Source organism: Vicugna pacos, chromosome 30, assembly GCF_048564905.1.
Source record: "Vicugna pacos chromosome 30, VicPac4, whole genome shotgun sequence".
Lineage (NCBI taxonomy): Eukaryota > Metazoa > Chordata > Mammalia > Artiodactyla > Camelidae > Vicugna > Vicugna pacos.
In genome coordinates this window covers 15,442,850-15,463,461 of record NC_133016.1, presented here as the reverse complement: position 1 = coordinate 15,463,461, position 20,612 = coordinate 15,442,850, and the positions used below count along the sequence as shown (strand labels likewise).

The 20,612-nt window shown below is 40.4% G+C and overlaps 2 protein-coding genes across 5 annotated transcripts in view; one reads left to right on the top strand and one right to left on the bottom strand.

Moving 5' to 3' along the window:
* The window catches only part of RAB27B (RAB27B, member RAS oncogene family), a 139,391-nt gene extending 123,458 nt beyond the window's left edge, over positions 1 to 15,933 (top strand). For all 4 annotated transcript variants that reach the window (XM_015240546.3, XM_072952191.1, XM_072952190.1 and 1 more), the window contains 4 exons: positions 1,515 to 1,600; positions 5,827 to 5,930; positions 8,467 to 8,590; positions 9,693 to 15,933. In XM_015240546.3, the coding sequence (XP_015096032.1) occupies positions 1,515 to 1,600; positions 5,827 to 5,930; positions 8,467 to 8,590; positions 9,693 to 9,882 (504 nt within the window). In that variant the 3' untranslated portion in view covers positions 9,883 to 15,933. The remainder of the gene's footprint in view (positions 1 to 1,514; positions 1,601 to 5,826; positions 5,931 to 8,466; positions 8,591 to 9,692) is intronic.
* A 1,436-nt stretch (positions 15,934 to 17,369) lies between these two features.
* CCDC68 (coiled-coil domain containing 68) overlaps positions 17,370 to 20,612 on the bottom strand; it is a 44,117-nt gene continuing 40,874 nt past the window's right edge. Inside the window, exon 13 of the mRNA XM_031692431.2 lies at positions 17,370 to 18,408. Coding sequence (XP_031548291.2) covers positions 18,351 to 18,408 — 58 coding nt within the window. The 3' untranslated portion in view covers positions 17,370 to 18,350. The remainder of the gene's footprint in view (positions 18,409 to 20,612) is intronic.

The following is a 20,612-nucleotide window of genomic DNA, read 5'->3' as shown; positions in this document are numbered from 1 at the left end:
TCGTAGCCTGTCACTTTAATCCAATCAGAATATTGTTTTTTACTTTCTCAACTATAAATACCATTTTGCTTTAAAAAAAAAAAGTGGGTGACACTATCACTTGTCTCCAGAAGTACACAGAGCAACTAAAATAAATCATTTCTGGGTTTATTTGGTGTGTTGTCTACGAATACTTAAAGAATCTTTCAAAACACGAGTCAGTATTTAAAATCATTAGCTCAGATCAGGAGTTAAAGGCCCTCAGTAAAGACAAGTGTTCATTTTTCTGCTCTTAAGAAAGAGATTAAAAGAATGATTGGCAAAGAGCTGGAACGTGAGCTTTGTAAGTTCTTGCGTTTTTATTTATGTGTAGACTCAGCCATCAATCACTAGCTTATTATGAACAGAATGTGAGACCAATCCATGCTCTTTTTCAAGCGAAGGGAGTTTAAGTGAGAATCACAGCCACTTCCTTCCCCTGCGCTAGACGCCGTGACAGGAGTAAGGACACCGTGACATGTGGGACGTGCAGCAGAGGCACACAAGCTGAGCCAGACTTGCTGCCGCCCAAGGTGTGCTTGGAATTGCCAGGACGGCTGCAGCTGCCTGTTGATGTCGCAGATCCACTCGTTCCTAGAGGATTGGGATGGGGGGACAGAAAACAAAACAAAACAAAAAAACAAAGGAGATGGTGGTTGAAAACCTAAATCACAGTTCCTGATAATGTCCTGTCTCTTATCTGAAGGTCAAGTATCATAGTCTTAGCAAACTTGCTTCCAATCACTCCAGGGTTTCCTGTGCCTTCTTGCCTCCCACTGATCTAGGTATAAGTCCTTGCAAAGTCTTCATTTTAAGTTTTCACTAAACCATACTTAAGAGAGCTGCATAAATATTAAAAATCTTATGCTTTGCTTAAATAAATCCAAACGCAATCATTTAAAAATGAACTTTTCTAAAAAGAGCCTTTGAAGAAACAACTAGTAAGAGAAGGCTTGAAATATCCTGTATAAATTTACTGAGAAATTCTGTGTATATTTCATGGCTAAGTCGTTTTGAAAGCTCGGTTCACAGCAAACGATGTTCAGGTATTTGTAAAGCATCTTACTGTTTTAAAAAATGCCTTCACATCTGTTATTTCATTTAAATTTGCAGTAACTCTGTAAAGTAGGAGGAGATTATGAGACTCAGTTTGCCAATAAGAAAAAGATGCAGAGAGGTTAAATGAAGAGTTGATATCTGTACCTACAACTTGGGTCCTAAATCTGATGTTTGCTGCCTCCATGAAGAAATGACAGAAGGTGTCTAATTTAAGTTTGCAGGATGCCTAAGTTGTGTTGAAAATCATACTTATACTTGACATTTAAAAGTGAGATTAGATGTGATACTTCTGGAAAAAACAGAGCAAATATTTATTCTGCACTATGAACTTTGATTATAGTAATTGAGAAAAAATATACTGAGTGAATGAACCCAGCGAATTTGTATGCTGACAAAATCCAAAGCATTATCAACTGATGACATTTGTATTTTTTCAGGTTTATAACACACAGGGACCAAATGGGTCAACAGGAAAAGCATTTAAGGTGCATCTTCAGCTCTGGGACACTGCAGGACAAGAGCGGTAACAGTGAATTACTTTGTTTCTAACTACAAGCAGCTTAGAAAAACTTACTTTAATGTGAATGCTGTATGTGAACTTGAAAATGTAAGGATGTGCAACTCTCCTTCTGGTCTCAAAATAGACAATTGTATTAAGAAATAAATATAAATCACTTATGGTTCATTAACCATAACTAACATTGTGTATTTGGTGCAGATTTCAAAAATCAGATTTTCAGAAATCTTTGTGAAGATTCTTATGCATTGTCTTTGTACTTTGTAATAGGAAAAAAAAAACTTTTCCAGAATTTAACTGAATTAAGGTGGGAAATTAACATCGTTGCAATGTTGCTACTTGAAAAGGGAGTTGAAGAAAAAGGGTGTTAAGCTCTTTCTCATCTCTTTCTGTCCTTACACATAGCCTCTCACCCTCAGCCGTTGGACTGGCTTTGTCTGCTAAGATTTTGGTCACACCATTGCCCTCCGGCCGGAATGCTTTACTCCCCTCTCCCCCTGCCTCGGCCTCCCCTTTCACCGAGCCTGGCTCACACGCCACCACCTCGGTGGGGCTCTTCTGAACACCCCAGCAGAAACAAACTCCTTTCTCCTGAACTCCTGCAACACCTATTCAACCATCCCTTAAGTTGCTCAGTTGATTATGTGCCACTTTGTAATGAGGAGAACCTTTTATTTATGTCTCTAATTCCTGTTCCTGAATCCACTTGTGGCCTTCACACCCCAACAAAATCACGGGCTTTATAAGCGCAGAGACCAAGCTCGGTTTTTCAGCCTCATCTCTGTTACAACATCCAAGACGAGATACTCAGGAGATGTAGCGTCGACTGTTTAGAGCTGGAGGTGCTCTTTGATGAAAATATCTATCTTTAGGGTCCACGCTTTCAGAGCCTAAAGACCCCCGGCTAGTGAAGCTTCTCAGTATTAGAGTAAACAAAAATTGGCAGTAGATTGTCAGAGAAGATATTTAGAAGGCACATACCTCCAAATTCTGCATGACATGTCTTAGAATGTTCATGCTTGTAAACACTTCAGTTTTTGAAATGAGTCCAAAACGTTCTCGCTTTCAGTGCGTTGTAGACGCCAGGAGAGGTGCTGGGCCCTCTCTGTGAGCTTTTTTGACTGTGAATCCCATTTACACACATCCTTCAGCACGGCTGGTTCTTTTGAAGTCATTCCTCACAGGAGTCTCTGTTCACATGTCAGTTTTGTTGTCACAAAGATGTATGTTTTATAGACCAATTTAATTCATTTTTGAGGGAATAATATGAGGACATGTGATTCCCATATGTCTTCACACTTGATATGTCAGCTTGGCGTGAAGGCAGGCTTCTCTCATCTGCCCCCTAAGACAGCTGCTCTAGGAGGGAAGTGGGACGTGCTCGGGGCAGTCTTAGTAACACCGAGGATACTCATCCTTTGAGAATGTTACGTTCTGTGTACCTAAGGTGTAGCTCAGCAACAGGATACACAGCGCCTCACGTCTCAGCCCTGTGCCTGAGGACATCTGGCACTGTCACCCATATAAGATAATGTTTATCGATAAAAGTAACATTATGGGAAGGAGGGGAAAAAAACCCACACCCCTTACATAACCCTGAAGGATACAGGACACAGACTTAGCTCTCAGTGAGGGAGAAAGAGCCATAATGTGACCCTGGGATCTGTTCTTTTATGAGGTCCTAGCTTCCCCCATCCTGGGGACAGAGTGAGGTTGGTTGGTGGGTGAAGCTAGAAATCAGTTACCTTTCCCCTGAAGGAAACCCTGAAAAGAATGGGGGTTAACAAGGGTACTGGGCCTAGTGGTCCAGGGTAGGAGCCAGGTCCAGAGCAAGACTGTCTGACCCATGTTTCTACAGATGCAAAAGTCTTTGCTCCAATGAGATCCGGCCAACAAGTATGTTTTAAGTAACTGTCATGTGCTGTGGGTAATGAGAGGGGCATAAGGCACAGTCTTGTCCTCAGCTGAACACACACACACACACACACACACACACACTTAAGGAGAGGACAGAGAGCCGACTGTTGCGGCTGAGTTTGCAACACTATTGTGGTTGAGTAGGAGACAATTTTATGAGTACAGCTAGTCCCCAGAGAGAGAGAAAGAAACATTCAATGAAAACACTCTCTGAGCTTCTAGTGACTGGTAAGACCAAATCCGCAAGAATAAAACTGAATGAAAATTTTTGGTATTTCATAATCATCATGATTACGTCCTACCAAAGATATCCTATTTTAGAAATAAGTAGTCATGAAAATATCTCATCTCCCTGCTTTGGAATTAAAAGTATTGCTTTCTATTGAAGTCATTTAAATCTTTAATAATTTTGTATCCTTTGCTATTCTCTTTCTTTACTTCTTTCTCTTAACTTGGCAAACAGTTAGGGAGCAAATGTTTAAGGCCATGAAAACACAACGGATAGCAAGTTAGAAACACAGCTCCTTTTTTCTTGGAGCTTCTGGTCTAGGGTGGAATTTAGACAAAGAAACAATTGCAATATCACTTTAGGAAAGTAATAGGACAGAAAACAAAGGGAGAGAGGCAGATGCATCAGGAGGTGTCCAAACCCAGATGTGGGTGTTGGGGAGGCTGCAGGGGAAGTGATACCACTTAATGTGTGAGGGCATCTTACCCAGGCTGAAGGGGCAGGAGGTACAGGAGGCATGAAGGCAGGATTATCCACAGAAAGAACAGCACATGTGAAAGCTTAGCGGGGAGAGTGAACTTTCTAAGAACTAAAAGAAGATCAGCGTGCCTGGGGGTAGTCAAGAGATGAAGCTGCACAGATGAGCAGGGTTAGTTCATGCAGAGTCTTGACAGATTATTAAAAAGTTCAGTCATTCTCTTAAGAGCAATGGATCATCACTTCAATGTTTTTAGCAGAGGATTTACATAATCAGTGGGACAGAAGTGAGAAGGTCAGGAGATATTTGTTGATCGTCGTACAGAACACGTGAAGGAGAAAGAGGCTGTGGCGACCACGGAGGGTGGTGATGCCGCTGACAGAAAGAGAAGTCAGGAGGAGGAGCCAGTGCAGTTTTAGGCGTGTGAGGTTGGGGGACCTTCGTTTCCTCCAAGTGGAAATATCCAACAGTGTGGAGGGCAGGAAAGATCTAGATCTATAAATTTGGGGTTTAATATACAGGTGATCATTGGGCCAGGGAAGTGGATGAGATTAGCTAGTGAAAGTATATAGAGGAAGGAGGGGTCAAGAAGAGAACCCTGAGGAAACCCAAGGGTCTACAAATCAGATAACATAGGAGACCCAAAATTAGAAGGACATTTAGGATAGGAAGTGATACGCATCTCTTATTTCAAAGTCATGTGACTTCCTAAAAGCCAGTTAGCAAACTCACTCCTTTATCAATATCACCCAAACCTTCTCTGGACCCTATGTGTGATCTCTGGTTTTGCTTGTTTCTGACATTGAAGTGGATCTCAGCGCATCTTCAACTTCCCTGACGATGTTGGCAGGGGGAGAGGGAAGGAGCAGGAGAGAGAGTCTTCACATTGCACATGAGGGAGTGTATTCTTCAAAACCCTCCATTAGAGATGGATGTTCTTGGTTCTTCTCACCAACTACTAAGTTTCTCTGTCCTTCCCTTGGTTCCCCCTAATCATCTTCCCCTTCCTCCTTTCTTCACTGCTTTCTCTCTCCTTAAGAGACAGGCATGCCAGCCTAAAGCTTAGTTTTATCCCCAAAAAGTCCTTATAAAAGAGTTCTCTCACCAACATTGTCTTTCCCTACAAAAGAGTCCCAGTTCCAGCTGCTAAGAAGTTGTGGTTTTCTGTCTGTAGTCGCAGGCATTCATTTTCAGGCTCCCATGTGCCAAGCTTCCTTCTGGGCACAGACAGGGAAATTGAGACATGTAAGTTAAAGTCCCAACTCTAAAGTGGCTTATATTATAATTGTGGACCACAAGGTACCCACGAGCCAACGAGAGAAAGATTCCAAGGGGCTGTGTAAGCAAGTGTGTGATGGAAGGGTACAAACTCTGTGTGCGTATGCGCTATGGAACGTACAACTGGGATGTGATCTTAAACAAATCCACAACCAGGAGTTCTCCTGTGGCCCTCCAGCCGTCTCTCTGCCCACTCTCCCATTCTGTAGGATAATCCAGAGGGATGTTACGGAGATTTCATATTCGAAAGGGCCATAGGGTTGCTTGTATTGTCATCATCATGTGTGTGTGGACTAACTTTCAGAACTATCCACTGTGTTCTCTTGGCAGATTCCGGAGCCTCACCACTGCATTTTTCAGAGACGCCATGGGTTTCTTATTAATGTTTGACCTCACCAGTCAACAGAGCTTCCTAAATATCAGAAACTGGATGAGTAAGTGGGACTGAGTAACTTGTATTGGCCACTTTGGGACCCAGCAGCTCCATTTGCTTGTTGGCCTCACAAGACGAACCAGATTGGGGACCACAGATTAACAAGTCACAATAGTTTAGTGCTTTCAGTGTCACCTTCAAAGCGGTGGTTTTTATGTGGCTCAGTCAAGGTGGCTTGAAATTGTATCTTCCTTTGACATCTTAGAAGAAGGTGACATGGCTTCCTCACCACCTACACTTAAGGTCTTTGTTACTGCAGTTTGCAAGCCGTTCATTCCACTTGTCCAGTAAGTCTTGAAGGACTTCTTAACGACTAAGTGAGCTGTCACATCTGCTGCGTGTAGTCTGGAGAGGACACGGGGAACAGCAGCGTTTTCTGGGAGGGCGCCCTGGCACCAGCGATGTGAGCCTTTGCACGTGGGTTAACTAAAGGGTTAGTTGACTCACGGGTTAATTAGGTGAGAAGTGGCTTCGGAGCAGAGCAGCCGCAGGAAGGTGAGGTTTGCAGCGTGGCAGTCAATAAGCACGGAGATATTTTCCTTTTTTTTTTGAAAGGTGTGCAGATGTGAGGAAGACTTGTATAGAAAAGTCTCCAGCTTTCGTGGCAACTTAAACATAAAGTGTAAAAGTGGCCTCATCCTTTATGAGAGGCAGATTGACACATGTCAGCACTGAAGAGGGGTAGTTGATATTTCCTTTATTTTTTAATTGATGTAGCACTGAAGACAGTATTTCATTTGCCTTTTTTTATGACAACCACCAGCTTTGTCCCAGTGGGACCGACCAGCAGCCCCGCAGGGCTGGTGCCCCTTGTCATTCCTAGATTTGTTGGGTGATATCTTTTAAAAGATTAGACTGTGTTATTCCTCTGCTCAAAGTCCTTCCGGGGCTTTCCATCTCCCTTGGGGTAAAATCCAGAGGCCTCTGCCCCCTGCCAGGCCGTCGTGACCGACTTCCTCTCAGGCTGCGCGCTCACCGGCCTCCAGCCAGAGGCCCCTCCTGAAAAGCGCGGTGCTGCCTGGGCGCCTTTGGTCCCTGTTTCTCTCCGCCTTGATTTCTCTCTTCCCATGTGCAGCGTGTGTCAGTTCCTTCAGCTCCTTCGGGATTTTGCTCAAACCTCATTTATTTCTTGGGAGGCACGCTCCCAGAGCACCTCATCTAAAGCAGGGCTGTGCGTCGTTCTGTGTGACTTCAGTGCACTTTGTGTTGCGCGTGGTCGCTGCCACCCCCTGACGTCGTGTTATAATCTTTCTTTGTTGTGGTCTTGGTTCTTTGCACCACTAGGGTGTGAGTTCTGTGAAGGTGCAGACTTGGTCTACTTTGTTCCACTGTGATACCCCAGAGCGCCTGACCGTCTGGCTGAGGAGATTCTCAAATGTATACACATCTTATTGTTACATGCTACATACAATTAATACTATAAATATATAACTGCCTTAAATGTAAGTTCACTAACACAGTTGCTCCAGTGGGGAAAAATAACCAACAAATTCTGACTTCCTCTGTTGCTTCTCCAAATGAGTGTTTATTCTCTCTTCATTTCCATATTATTTTATTTCGTTTCTTTATCCAGATTTGGGGGTTATTATTAGATCATGGGGAGATAAGGAGATAAGATTATTCAACTCGTTCAGAAAATGATTCCTTCGTCATTTTTCAAGGCAAATGAGATGCTCCCTTGTTTTCAAAAATTTTTCAGGAGGATATTCTTGTGATTTAAGATAATTAATTAATAAGGTGTTAATTTCTAATACCCGAATAATTGGTGTTACAGAGTAAGCCTTTGTCTTCTTCCTCTGTCCTCGGCAAGGTTGCACAGAGCATGCCTTGAAGTAGACAGTAAAATAGTCCTGTGATCTTGAAAACATAGGTTGACAAGTTTCTTATAATTTCCTTCCTTCCTTCCTTCCTTCCTTCCTTCCTTCCTTCCTCCTTCCCTGCTTTCTCCTCCTTCTCCTTTTTCCCCTTCTCCCCTTCCCCCTCCTCCTCCCCCTCCATCATGCCCCCTTCTCTTTTAAACAGTATCTCCTGGAGAAAAGAGAAAAACAAGTGACTTGTCTTAATATCATTTCTGCATGAATTCATGGTAATTCAAAAATGTTCTGCTCTAATAGATCATCACCTTGAACTTCAGGAAGGGAAACATAGCAGCCTTCTAAAGGAGAGAGCAAACTTACATACTTTAAGATCACATTCTATTATCTCCACTTATATTTGAGGGACGACAGGTATGGAAAGCAGTGTGTTCAGCTCAGAGGGCATTTCCCCAGCTGTAAAGAGCACGGATAGGTATTCATACAGGTGCTGGATGTGCATTGTTATTAATCCTCACGATGTGCAGTCCGTGAGGCATTGTCCCCACTTTACAGATGAGGAAACTGTGGCTGGGAAGAGTTAAGTAACTTGGCTAATAGGACGTAAGTAGCAAGCAGCCAAGCTGGAGATGAGCAATTAGATTAGGACTTTGAAGTGTGAGCAGTCATTTGACATCACTTGTTTATAACTAACTTGCTGATTCCATCTGTTTTCTTTCCAAGGCCAACTGCAAGCAAATGCTTACTGTGAAAACCCAGATATAGTATTAATCGGCAACAAGGCAGACCTGCCAGACCAGAGGGAAGTCAGCGAACGGCAAGCCCGGGACCTGGCTGACAAGTACAGGTGAGCCAGCTCCGCGGAGGTGCCCTCTGACCTTGCACACTGCTGCTTGGTGAGGGCAGGGACACAGGACTGACACCGGGGGGACTCCCCTTGATTCAGGAACGACACGTGAATGAGAGGGGTCTTCCAGAGGAATGTGTGTGATGTCTTTAATGAGTTATTTAACAATAATAGCAGCTGATGCTTACAGGATGCTTATTACATGCTAGCAACTGTTCCTAGACTGTAACTCACCTCACCCTTCATGATCATATGCAGGGAGTCTGCGGTTACCCCACTTTTTCCATGAGGGATTGAGACGCAGATTAAGTGACAGGTGGAAGACCACATGGCTAGTAAGCAGCAGAGCTTGAACTCAACCCAGGCAGCCTGAGATCAGAGCCCATGCTTCTCAACACGACACTCTTAACGCCTCTCAATTAATAGCTACAAAACTCTAAGGAACAGTACCTGATCTGGACACAGTATTGCAGTTGTTATCCTAAGTGAGCTTAAATGGCAGGTGAAAAAAATGCAAATACTTCATGCGATTGTAAATTGACCTCCAAAGTCAGAAATTGTCATTCTTTTTAAAATTTAAGCATTTTTGCCAAACCTGCCAATTTTTTTTACTGCAGGATTCTCCTTGAAAGCTTTAAAAATGTACATACCTTCTTGAAACTTTGAATTCCAAATAAACATAGACTGTATTCATGTTAATATCCTATTCAGTGCATGCTGAATTTCTAAATCAGACTTCGATGACTGATTGGAGGCAAGTCATATTTTTATGGTAATAGTGATCACTGGTTTCAGCATTTTTACCCTCTTCAGTTTTTTAAAATCAGGATGATGCCTTGGCTTCAAGTCCATGATCACCTCCTGTATCAGTTTCCTTGCCCACAAAACGGGTTACCCCCACGCTAAAAAGCAGCTCACCAGTTTTCACGCGCTAAAGAAAAACAAGGATGTTTTCCAACTCATTTTGCTAACAGCAAAACCCGTGATTATTTCACAGTCTCTCAGCCAGCCATGTTTTCGCACATGTGACTCATTGGCACATCTTGTTGTATCTTCTGTGGTTTCTTCCTTTCAAAAATGTTTGTCATCTCTTCCATGCTAGCATACCCTATTTTGAAACAAGTGCAGCGACTGGCCAGAATGTGGAGAAAGCTGTGGAAACCCTTCTGGACTTAATAATGAAACGGATGGAACAATGTGTTGAGAAGACCCAAGTCCCCGACACTGTCAATGGTGGAAGCTCTGGGAAGCTGGATGGGGAGAAGCCAGCAGAGAAGAAATGTGCCTGCTAGACTCTGCCTACGAACTGATCATCCAGAACCCCGTGCAAACATCACTTCCAAAAACAGCGAAACACCACACAGTTGTTGTTGAGTAGACGACGCATCATGGCATGCCTTTCTTTTCCTGCCTGAACATCTATTTTAAAAAAGTGGATTAGTCAACAGTTTTCAAAAGAATTGACCAGTTGTCCATGAGGCCCCTCCAAACAAGAGTAGAGATTTCCCATATGATCAAACCATCATGGATGCTCAACCTGGTTTTCTTCCAACAAAAATGGGATATAAGAGAGCATACAGGAAGAAATACCAGTGAGTTTTGAATCAGAACAAATTACCTTGTCACACTGGGGACAAGGATAGGCTTCTAAAGGGGGAACATGGAAAGATGATTTTTTTTTTTAAAAAAGGTTGGATTTCCTTCTTAGATAGAATCTGATGCGTACTTTCAGGTTTGCACTGGGGAAAACGTATTAGCTAAAAATGCATACACGATAAAGAATTCTATGTGGTTCACCAAGAATGGCATTGTTATGTACTCCCTGTAAGCTGTGCTGGAATGACTACATTACTGATAAGGTTATGAGAGGATGAATGTCAGACTTCTGAGCAAATGTAGGAGACTGTGTAATAATGCCACTTGCATATTCTTAATAAATGGCAGGTGGACATGAGTAGGACTGTGAATGACAGAGGACAAGAGACATGCCCTGGGAGAAGGTATGGGAACATGGCATTTGGACAACTGAAATTGAATGTGCCTGTTACAGATGTCTGGGAGAGTTCCTTAGCCAAATTTCATGCAAGCCAATTAGAAGCTGACATTATCAGTTGGGACTGAGAGAGTCTCCAGAGGCTTCCAATTCAAACAAAATTTTAGAAACGAGTATAATATTCAGCTTCACATTTCATATTTCTTAGCAAATCATGATAAACAGTCACAAGGAGAAGCGAGGTTGCTGCTTATTAAACATTGCTTTAAAAATACACTCAAGAAAAACTATTTAGCCTTAATTTTTTTTAGTTAAAATATGCTGGTGATATGAAATAAAAAGTGACTGTTAATTATAGATGTCTTCTTAATTTACAAAGTACTGGAAACTCTAAATCACATTTCTTCCCTCCAGTCCATACCCAGCCCTGGCTTTGACTCAATTGTAGAAATACAGGTGTGTCACTTTGTAGATCAATAACTGCAGAAGAATGCTGGATCAATTTTATGGTCACTCTGAATTCTCATGTCATTCATCGCAAAAAAATTTGATGATACCTCATGCCATATTACAGTATATTTAGCACCTGTTTTTATTTTGCCTGAGGCGGAATACGCATGGCTGAACTATATTTGGGGGTTGGCAAGGATGGAGCTGTATCTTAGCTCCCCAAAAATTTGGTTGCTTAACTTTTTACATAAAGCTACCTTTTCTTTCCAAAAATGATCACAGAAATATTTTCCATCAGCCTATCCTTACTGTATCTAAACTAATATTACATTCAGTTTTTATTTTAGTTTCTGATAAACATGTCACTCCTATTAAACTATTATTTAAGTTTTCCAGTCAGTCATCGATGATAAAGGCATTGAACTTTAAGTTTTCTCTTTTTATTACGAGCATATGATTTTTCTCCAGGATAATTCCTCTTCTTATAAAATTTTGCCAATTAAACTTCACTTTTCTATACCCTCTACAGGTTTTTTTGATTAAGTTACAAACATCGGGAACTCTCAGTCCCAGTCCCCTGCCTTTAACCTCTCTCTACCAAAATCTGTCTCGTATAAATCAGTTTTAGGAACACAGATCCAAGGGATTATCTAATCATAAGACCCAGAAATGTGCCATGAATCAAGGTGATGTGGAATCCTTGATGGAGTGACCTCCTTGACAGATTAACAGATGTTCAGTGTTAACTGTCCAGTTCCTCTGGTTTGTGCAGCGTGATGCCAGCCTCTAAGATTGCTCATGACTGGTTATCCCCTCCCGTGATGTTTTTCTCTGTGATGCTGTTCATGACCTCAGTGCCTGTGCCAAGAGGATAGAAGGCTATTAGCTAACATCAAAGATGTTTCTTCTGAAAGAAATATGAGCAAAAACAAGGTAACCCTTGACATGGCAAAATTTGGTGAACTTTTGTGGTCATTGTATCAATTTCTTCTTTGGGTTCAAGTTGTGATGTCCCCTGTGTTTCCATCATAGGGGATATTTAGCCTTTCTAAAATCCAGAAAGCATTCTATTTTGGATACGTCTTTTTGTTTCCATTTATTTTCCAGTTATAGGATTGATTCACTTATGCCAAGATCCTGTCACTGTCCAATACTTAATGAGCATTGATTCAGGGACTATTTTAAGATCATTATTTGATAGCAGAGCAGGAAGCCGAGGGTGACGGTGCCCATAATTATAGAACTGTTCCTATAAAAATAATGGTTACTGGGTAATAATCTAGGGGAGTGGAATTTAAAACAGACAAGAAAATTAAAATAGTATCCTACTTATAAATACTTGATCTAAAAAAATTTTTCTCTGTCAAGTTTGACATAAGACCCCAAATTCTATGTAACCATGACTAGAAATCTCTTTTCATTATTTCAGAATTCCGTATAATTAATTTTACAATTTCAAATTAATTCAGGGCCAAGAAGGTTATAGACCATTTTTAAAGAATTGTATATGCCATTTAACACACCACAGCATGTATTACTTATTAAGTCCTAAATGCTTTAATAAAACATATTGTATTTTGGATAATGATTTAAAATGTACGCAAAATTCCTTTCTGATACAGAAAGCATTTCTGGAGCATTTACAGCAGTCTGATGTTTACATTGCTTTAACATAGTGCCTCAGATATTCCGTGACCAAATTTGTCTCCATCCACATAGCTCTTCTCCAATAACACCATGTCAGTGTCACAGACACTAATGCAGCTCCATGTATTCTGATGTCTTCAGCCAGGGGTAGAAGGATGTTTTGCAAATCTGGAGATTATTACCATCATCTCCTGGTCCCCTGACTCACTTCTTGTGAAGTGGACATTATTTGAGACTCTAACTGTGATTAAGTATAAGGGTACCTTTCAATGTAAAAAAAAAAAGTCTTTTGAAAAATGTATCAAAAATAGTTGAGAGAACATGTCTGTCTTGGTGTGATGAGGGTACCAAGTCACAAACAGGCAGAGAAAATGCTAAATGCTGGGAATTGAGCTTGCAGATCTCTACATAAGGGTTTTAAAATTCTTCGGCCATTGCTCTAGACAGTTTTCTATCATTCCCAGATTATCAGCTATCACACTGCAAAAAATTCAAAACCAGCATTTTCTAAAGTAAATATTTGATCTGTTGTTTTTAACCAGGCAGGCAGTGTTATGTATCAGGGCGTGTCTTTATTATGCTTCTAGTGTAAGTTACCCTCTGCCAATCTGCATAGGCAGGAGAAACTGGGCAAGAGTTTTAATCAGCCCTTTCTTGTCTCCTTTATAAGAGAGAGAAGCTTGATCAGGGAGAATGACTGGCTACATTAAAAGCTAATTTAGTAACATCCGAACTATTCTTTAAACTGTAAATTTTGTCCACCGGGAATCAACAACTTTGATGAAGCACACATATGTCCTCACCAATGGGGTGTTGCATCAGTTAGACGGAGAAGCAGCAGGTGTAAGAGATACGGTGTGTAACTAGGTGTAGAATAGAACCTGGAACCTTGTGTCTGTGAAACAGGATTGTTCACTGTTCTGTGTCTGTTCACTTAAAAAAAAGGGGGGGGGGTACATATGATCTGTTCTTTGTGTAGTGCACTAAAATTTTGAGGGAGAATTCTCATCCATAAAGAATTTTGGAGTTTAAAACTCAAACTGTAAAGACATAATATTGATGTTTCTGGTTTCCTAAGATACTTACTCTTTTAAAGGAAGATCTGAGAGCTATGTTAGCCAAAGTAATAGAACAATTATCTTTCACCTTCTAGTACAAAGCTTTAACGTATTAAAAGAAGTCTATTTGAATGTTTTAGGGAAAGCTTTATCATTTTTCAGGATGCTGCCTATATTTGAAAAGGTTGTCTAAGAATTCACCAAAAGCTATATTTTCTTCTTGATCTTTGACCAAGATGATATTAGCTTCTCCTGGGGAGCGTGCTAAGCTCTTCAACATGGAAAACAGATACAGGATATTATCTGGGCTGCCTGTTGTCTCCATGCTGCGTGAATCTATGAAGATACTTGTCGCGTAAAGTAGGACCGGTAACATGCAGTGTTAGATGAACAGGGAATTTTATAAACTTATTGCCTTAAGAGTTCTTGGGTGGAGACCCAACCATGATGACATTGTTGAGCAAGAGCTATAAAGAGAGATGAGAGTTTAAAGTTGTCTCAGTAGAGTTCCTAACTCTGGCAAACACAGAGAAGACCATACTTACAAGGTTGACTTTTAGGTAGGAAAAAAAAAAACAAGAAACATTAACAGAAAGAGTTTTGGAACTAGATCTGTGACAAATATTTATCCATTATTTTTATCTATCAATTAGAGATTTATGCCCTTAGAACTAAGCTAATAAAAATATTTAAACACCACGTTTCATTTTTGGCATCGAAATTTGAAAAATTTAGAAACATTTAATTTTCTCTACCTGAATCTAATTTTCTCATAAATTGCACTTTGATTAATTTTTCTAGAAGTAGCATCACAAAGATGCCTGTCTGCAGAGCTCTTTTTATTAACAGTCTATGGTTGAGATATTGTCATATTTAGAGAGAATAACAAACAAACAAAAACGTTCGTACCCAAATAATGTGGTTATTTAAAAGGTTGTCATCTTCTAAAGGAAAAGAAAAAACAAAAAACAGCTACAAAGGAACCATCTTTGAATGGAGCCATTTAAATTTGATTCCCAGCTCCTTTTCTTCCCAACAGGTCCTGGAAGTCACAGCGAATATCCCTCAGCTGACTTAGCCTTTAAAGATCATTAGCAATGTCTGTCGGAGCCAGCATGTCTGTCCTAACCTGATAGGTCCTTGTGTCTCTTGGCTCATCACAGCAGTCTGTCGCAGCAAAGTAATAACATATGCTTATCCTTACTCTTCTGTTCCGCGGGTTATTTTTTCAAATGCTCTCGGAGAGGAAACCTATTATTCCAGAAAGGAAAGTGGCCAGAAAGAACAATTTGGGGGCCATGGATGTGTCAGTAAATACGACTTCTCGTATGAGTCTTATAAACCCTAAGTGCCTCGCAGGGTTCATGTCAGGCCCCCAGGAGACCAGATGGAGGAAACTGGTTTGGAAATTATGTTCCATTTCATAAACAGACACTATTATCCTAAGGTAAGAATAATAAAATATCATAGTCATAATTTCACAACCTCTGTAAAAAGAAGCATCGTAGCAGGGACAGGACATTAATTTTAGTAGGTATTGGACACTTTAAACGGGTAATCGACTGGCGGTCATTGTGTTTAACTGAAAATGTTTAATATATCTCAAATTATTTTAAAAAATATGAGTTCTCTTTCATTTTGTCTAACATCTGGAGTTTCTTTGAAGGAGCCCAATTGCATTCTAGACAGGGTATTACAATTTGGTCAAAATCTTCCTTGTATCAATAGGGCTTTTGTGCCCATAACCTTGTAAAAGATACTGACTGTATCTGAAATTATTTGAGGAAAGTAAATATCCTGCTTAATGTGTTACAAGTAGACAACGTTCTGACATAACACTGAAGTGCTTTACTGTCTCCCAATGATCTACCTTTACGTGACATTACCCGCACTTTTAGGCTAAGCACATGTGACTGTTCTGTCTGTCATTGCCACAGCTCTCTGTTTTGTCTAGTGCTATGAATGTAAATTAAAACCTTAAACATGGAGTTTTTATCCTCTGTGCCCCTGAATAGACTTGAGGGGTCTGACAAACACTGTTAGGTCATTATCTTGTTGTACCAAAGTTCTAGTAACTTCAGAAATCATAGCATCCAATGATTTTGTGGTGTCTGGGTTTGAATACTATGGCTGAGAACTGTATTCAGTGATTGTTTCTGCACACTTTTCAAATAAAAATGCATTTTTACCAGTTACTTTGTGTACTCAAAGCAACCTTGTTTCTGCGCTGAAGGTGAACGTATGGTGGATGGGGAACTTGAAATCAGTATCAGTATGGAAATGGTGTCGCATTAAACGTGATGTCCATTAGGAACTAGGAAAGAAGTGATTTGTACTTGGCCAAGTGATTGTTTTTATCCATCTCTCTAAACTTCCTAATTTACTGTATGTTCAAAGACTGGGATTTGCAAGGGAACTTCTCTAATAATTTTAAGTGATAGGTTTATAAAATCAGCAGTTAACAAGTTGAAGTGTTCTATGGTACGTAAGTGTCTCAATGTATTGCGACCTATTTCTTCTTCATTATAAAACGCTGAGGCAGGTGGTTCTCTCTCTCTTAGGCACAGACTGGTGAAAGGACCGATGTGCAAGGCCAGTGCAAGACCACAGCTGTACAGCTTCCTTTTAAAGGTTTGTTTGCAAAAGCTGCCTTGTTCCCAGAGTTGTTCTGCCTCCACATGTTACTCAGATAGGCTTTGCCAAGATGATGATGAGCTTTTAATTTAAAGATAAGCAACTCTTCCACTGCAAGCAGATCAAGTTTGGCACAATTCTCTCAACTTTATCCCTGGCAGGTAATGCTGTTGCACACAGGCAGAATCTTTCGCCCCCGTGGGTTCATCGTAAATAATTCAAGATAAGTCATTAGAGAGAGGAGGGTATATAGCTCAGTGGTAGAGCACATGCTTAGCATGCATGAGGTCCTGGGTTCAATCCCCAGTACCTCCACTAAAATAAATTAAAACCTAATTTACGATAGCCAAGACATGGAAACAACCTAAATGTGCATCGACACATGACTGGATGAAGAAGTTGTGGTATATTAATACAATAGAATACTACCCAGCCATAAATAATAATAAAATAATGCCATTTGCAGCAACATGGATGGACCTGGAAATTGTCATTCTACTGAAGTAAGCCAGAAAGAAAGAAAAGTACCATATGATATCACTTATAAGTGGAATCTAAAACAAAAAGACAAACAAACTTATTTACAAAACAGAAGCAGACTCACAGAGATATAGAAAGCAAACTTATGTTTACCAGGGGGGAAAAGGGGTGGGAAGGGATCAATTGGGAGTTCAAGATTTGCAGATCCTAAACTAATATAATAAAATAGATGAACAACAAGTTCATACTGTGTAGCACAGGGACGTATAGTCAATATCATGTAGTAACATGGTGCAAAAGAATATGAAAATGAATATTTGTATGTTCATGTGTGACTGAAGCATTATGCTGTACACCAGAAATTGACACCTTGTAAACTTGACTATACTTCATTAAAAATATATATATATATACAAAAAACTCTAATTACCACCCCCCAAAAAAGACTGATTTAAAAAATAAGTAAATAAATAATAAAATAAAAAATAGATTAAAAAAAGATAAAGTCATTAGAGGCTTGCTTTTCCTAATGGTTTTATAGGATTTTAAAATAGTCATAACATGCCCCCACATTGAGGAAAAAATACCACTTATTCACACACATACAGACGTATCTCAGAGATGTTGTAGGTTGGGTTCCAGAGCATCACAGTAAGAATATCACAACAAAGTGAGTCACACGAATTTTTTTGGTTTCCCAGTGCATAGAAAAGTTATGTTTACACTATACTGTAGCCTGGTAAGTTTGCAACAGCATTATGCCTTTAAAAAGAAAGCAATGTACATACTTTAATTTAAAAGTACTTTATGCTAAAAATGCTAACCATCACCTGGCAATGCAGGGTTGCCACACGCTTTCAATTTGTAAAAAACAGTATCTGTGAAGCACGATAGAAAGAGGTATGCCTGTATGCTCTTCCTTATTTTAAACAGTTAGTCCTCTGTATCTGCAGGTTGCTCATCCACGATTGGTTGAATCCTAGGATGCAGATCCCGTGGATGCAGAGGGCCAGCTGTGCTCCGCCATTTTACATACAGGACCTGCGCATCCTCATGAATTTGGTATCTGAGGGGGCTCCTGGAGCCAATACCCTGTGGATACTGAGGGATGACTTTACGTAAAAACTGCTATCAAAAAGTCGAACTTGACAACCTTAACTAGTCCCTTCAGCAAAAATTCTGCCCCCCAAAAAAAGAAATCCAGTTTTTTTTTTAAAGTTTAAAGCAAAATTCATCTTCCATCATAGGAAAGCAACTGTTTCTTTATCCACTTAGTAAGCTTTGAAGAAAGAGTTCCTTTCCTTGATTATATATTTGTTTGCTTTTCTGAAAGGTCATCCTCCTGCAAAGCTATCGATGCATATATTAAATACAATATAATAAATTCCATTAAATATTGGCATCGAGCCATTTTAATACATAAGTTTAGACTGTTTCAAGAAATAAAGAAGTCCCACAGAGGAGTGGTCTTTCTCGTTCCAATCTTCAGCCAGCCCGCTCATCTCCGTAGCCTAACCAGCATCACGTAGGGGGTTGTGCCTTCAGTCTTCAGTTCACTGTAGAAAAGACCACACAGTCACCAACATCGAGCACACACAACGTTGTCCATACAGTTGCTCTACCACCAGCACCACCATCTCCGCCACCGCTGTACTGCCAAGTCTGAACTAGTGGCTTTAACCTAAGCGATGATGGTTAATTGATTGATTCTAATTCCCCAAGAGACACAGTAGAAGCACAGCACAGTTGGGAAGCCTTAACCTTATGCATCTGGTTGTAAAAGGATGGGGGTGAGCAAACGTGAGGGGAAGTGGGAGACAGGAAAACCTGTGTCTGCCATGCTCGTCAGTGAGGACCTGCGCCGGAGGGACTCGGAGACGGGAAACAGAAACCAGCTGTCGAGTCAGGATGCTTTAGTTCTGTGGGTTTCTCATAGCCTAAACTTCTCTTTTCACTGTGTGAGTCTAGTAGTTAAATATATAATATATTTAAATACACACACACACACACACACACATATTACACACATATCTGTGTGTTTCATTGTTGCTGTTTCCTAACAATCTGACCCCTAATGTCCAGTGAATCATTTCTTTTGTTTTCAACTCAAGAAACACCTATGTTCTAATGCTTAAGAAAAAAAAAACTTGGTTTTTTTGTGCTGAGAGATAGCATAGAACTATAGTTTATGAATGATTAAAGAGATTTGACAAGATTAACTTTTTAATGTATGTGAACCCTTTATTTCTCTGCATTAATGGCTACTTTTACACTCCAATTCCTCTTTAGAGTCATAATTCCATTGTATGTTGGTAAATCCAGGCTTACCTCACCACACTCCCACCTGCATTCTCAAACCGTCAACTGGCTGGATTTCATTTTGGAAACAATGAGATCCATCATTTTAGATAGATCATGACTATAAGAATTTCTATCCAAAATCAAAATACAAAGGGCATATTTCAGACCGGCTTCCCTATGTTGATGAGATTTTCCCATTTGACTTTTCCCAAGTCATGGGGAGGATAAAAGCTTTTAAAACTACCTTTGTTAATTAACCACAGCTAAAGAACTGGCCGAGAAGTCGTTCTTTCAAACACACCCACTCTGTGCCAGCCAGAGTCTCAGCATTCAGTGCTGGAGTCAATGCAATATGGAGACCACCTGCTGGTCCCTCCTCGACGTCACTCTGGCTCCATTCCCTCCGAGGTCAAAGCAGCTGAGGCTGGCCATGATGCCTCACTGCGCCAAGTGGGTGTGTCTGATAAGGGAGCAAAAAATTGACTATCGTCCCTTCCCTTGGAAAGTCATGCTGGCCTTTCTATTTATTCTAAACTCTCCATCTCTTCCCCCACTGAAGTGATGCCTACTCTCACTGCTTCTGAAATCTGGGCCTTCCACTTCCTCCTTTAATACTTCTGGAGTTTAATGTCTTTTCTGTGTTAGACACTGCAGGGCTACTGGCCAAAAAGTTAATAACTGAGCATCTGGGGGCCCAACGATTTTAGAAAACTTGATTCATAATGGCTTCATCTTTGGTCTCTAATTACATATATCATTAGCAAAGGGAAGCACGGTTGCAGGGTGGTTTGAAGAGGGAGCTGCCTGAGTTCCCAGACTGATGTTAATCACAGGGGCCTGATTCTCCAGTCAGGCCCTGTGCAGAAGAGAATTTCAGAAAATGGGTTTCTGCCCTAGAGAGACCAGGCTGGGAAATTCAAAAGCTGTTAGAACAGGAAGTTTTTAATCACTTTCTAAATGATTCATGTAATTACAGACTATGTTTTCTTTTAAGTGATAATTTCATAGAGTATTATGGAAATGAGATTTGAGCCCGGAAGTCTTTTTTTTTTTTAACAAACCTGTCACTTCAGATTCTGTCAATGTTAGAAAGCGATTTGATGGTTTCAACCACCGTTTCCATCACTTTAGGGGTCATTGTCATTGCTTCCTTCATTCATTATTGAGTAGTTACTGAAGACGTCCTTAACAATGCAGGAAATAAAATGAAAAACAAGGAACTGGTCCTGTCCTCCTGACATTTACAATCTACTTGATTTGAGATACAGACATGGAAATTTAAATAAATACACACGATTTATGATTAAAATGCCCATCAGTGGCACAGAAAATATGAGCAACAGAGGAACAAGGACAATAGGGGAGATAATCTGAACTGTTTGAAGTGTTGAAGCCAAGACTGGGCTTGTTCTTATGGCAAAGAAGAGGGGAAAAGATATCTAAATTTATTCATTCATTT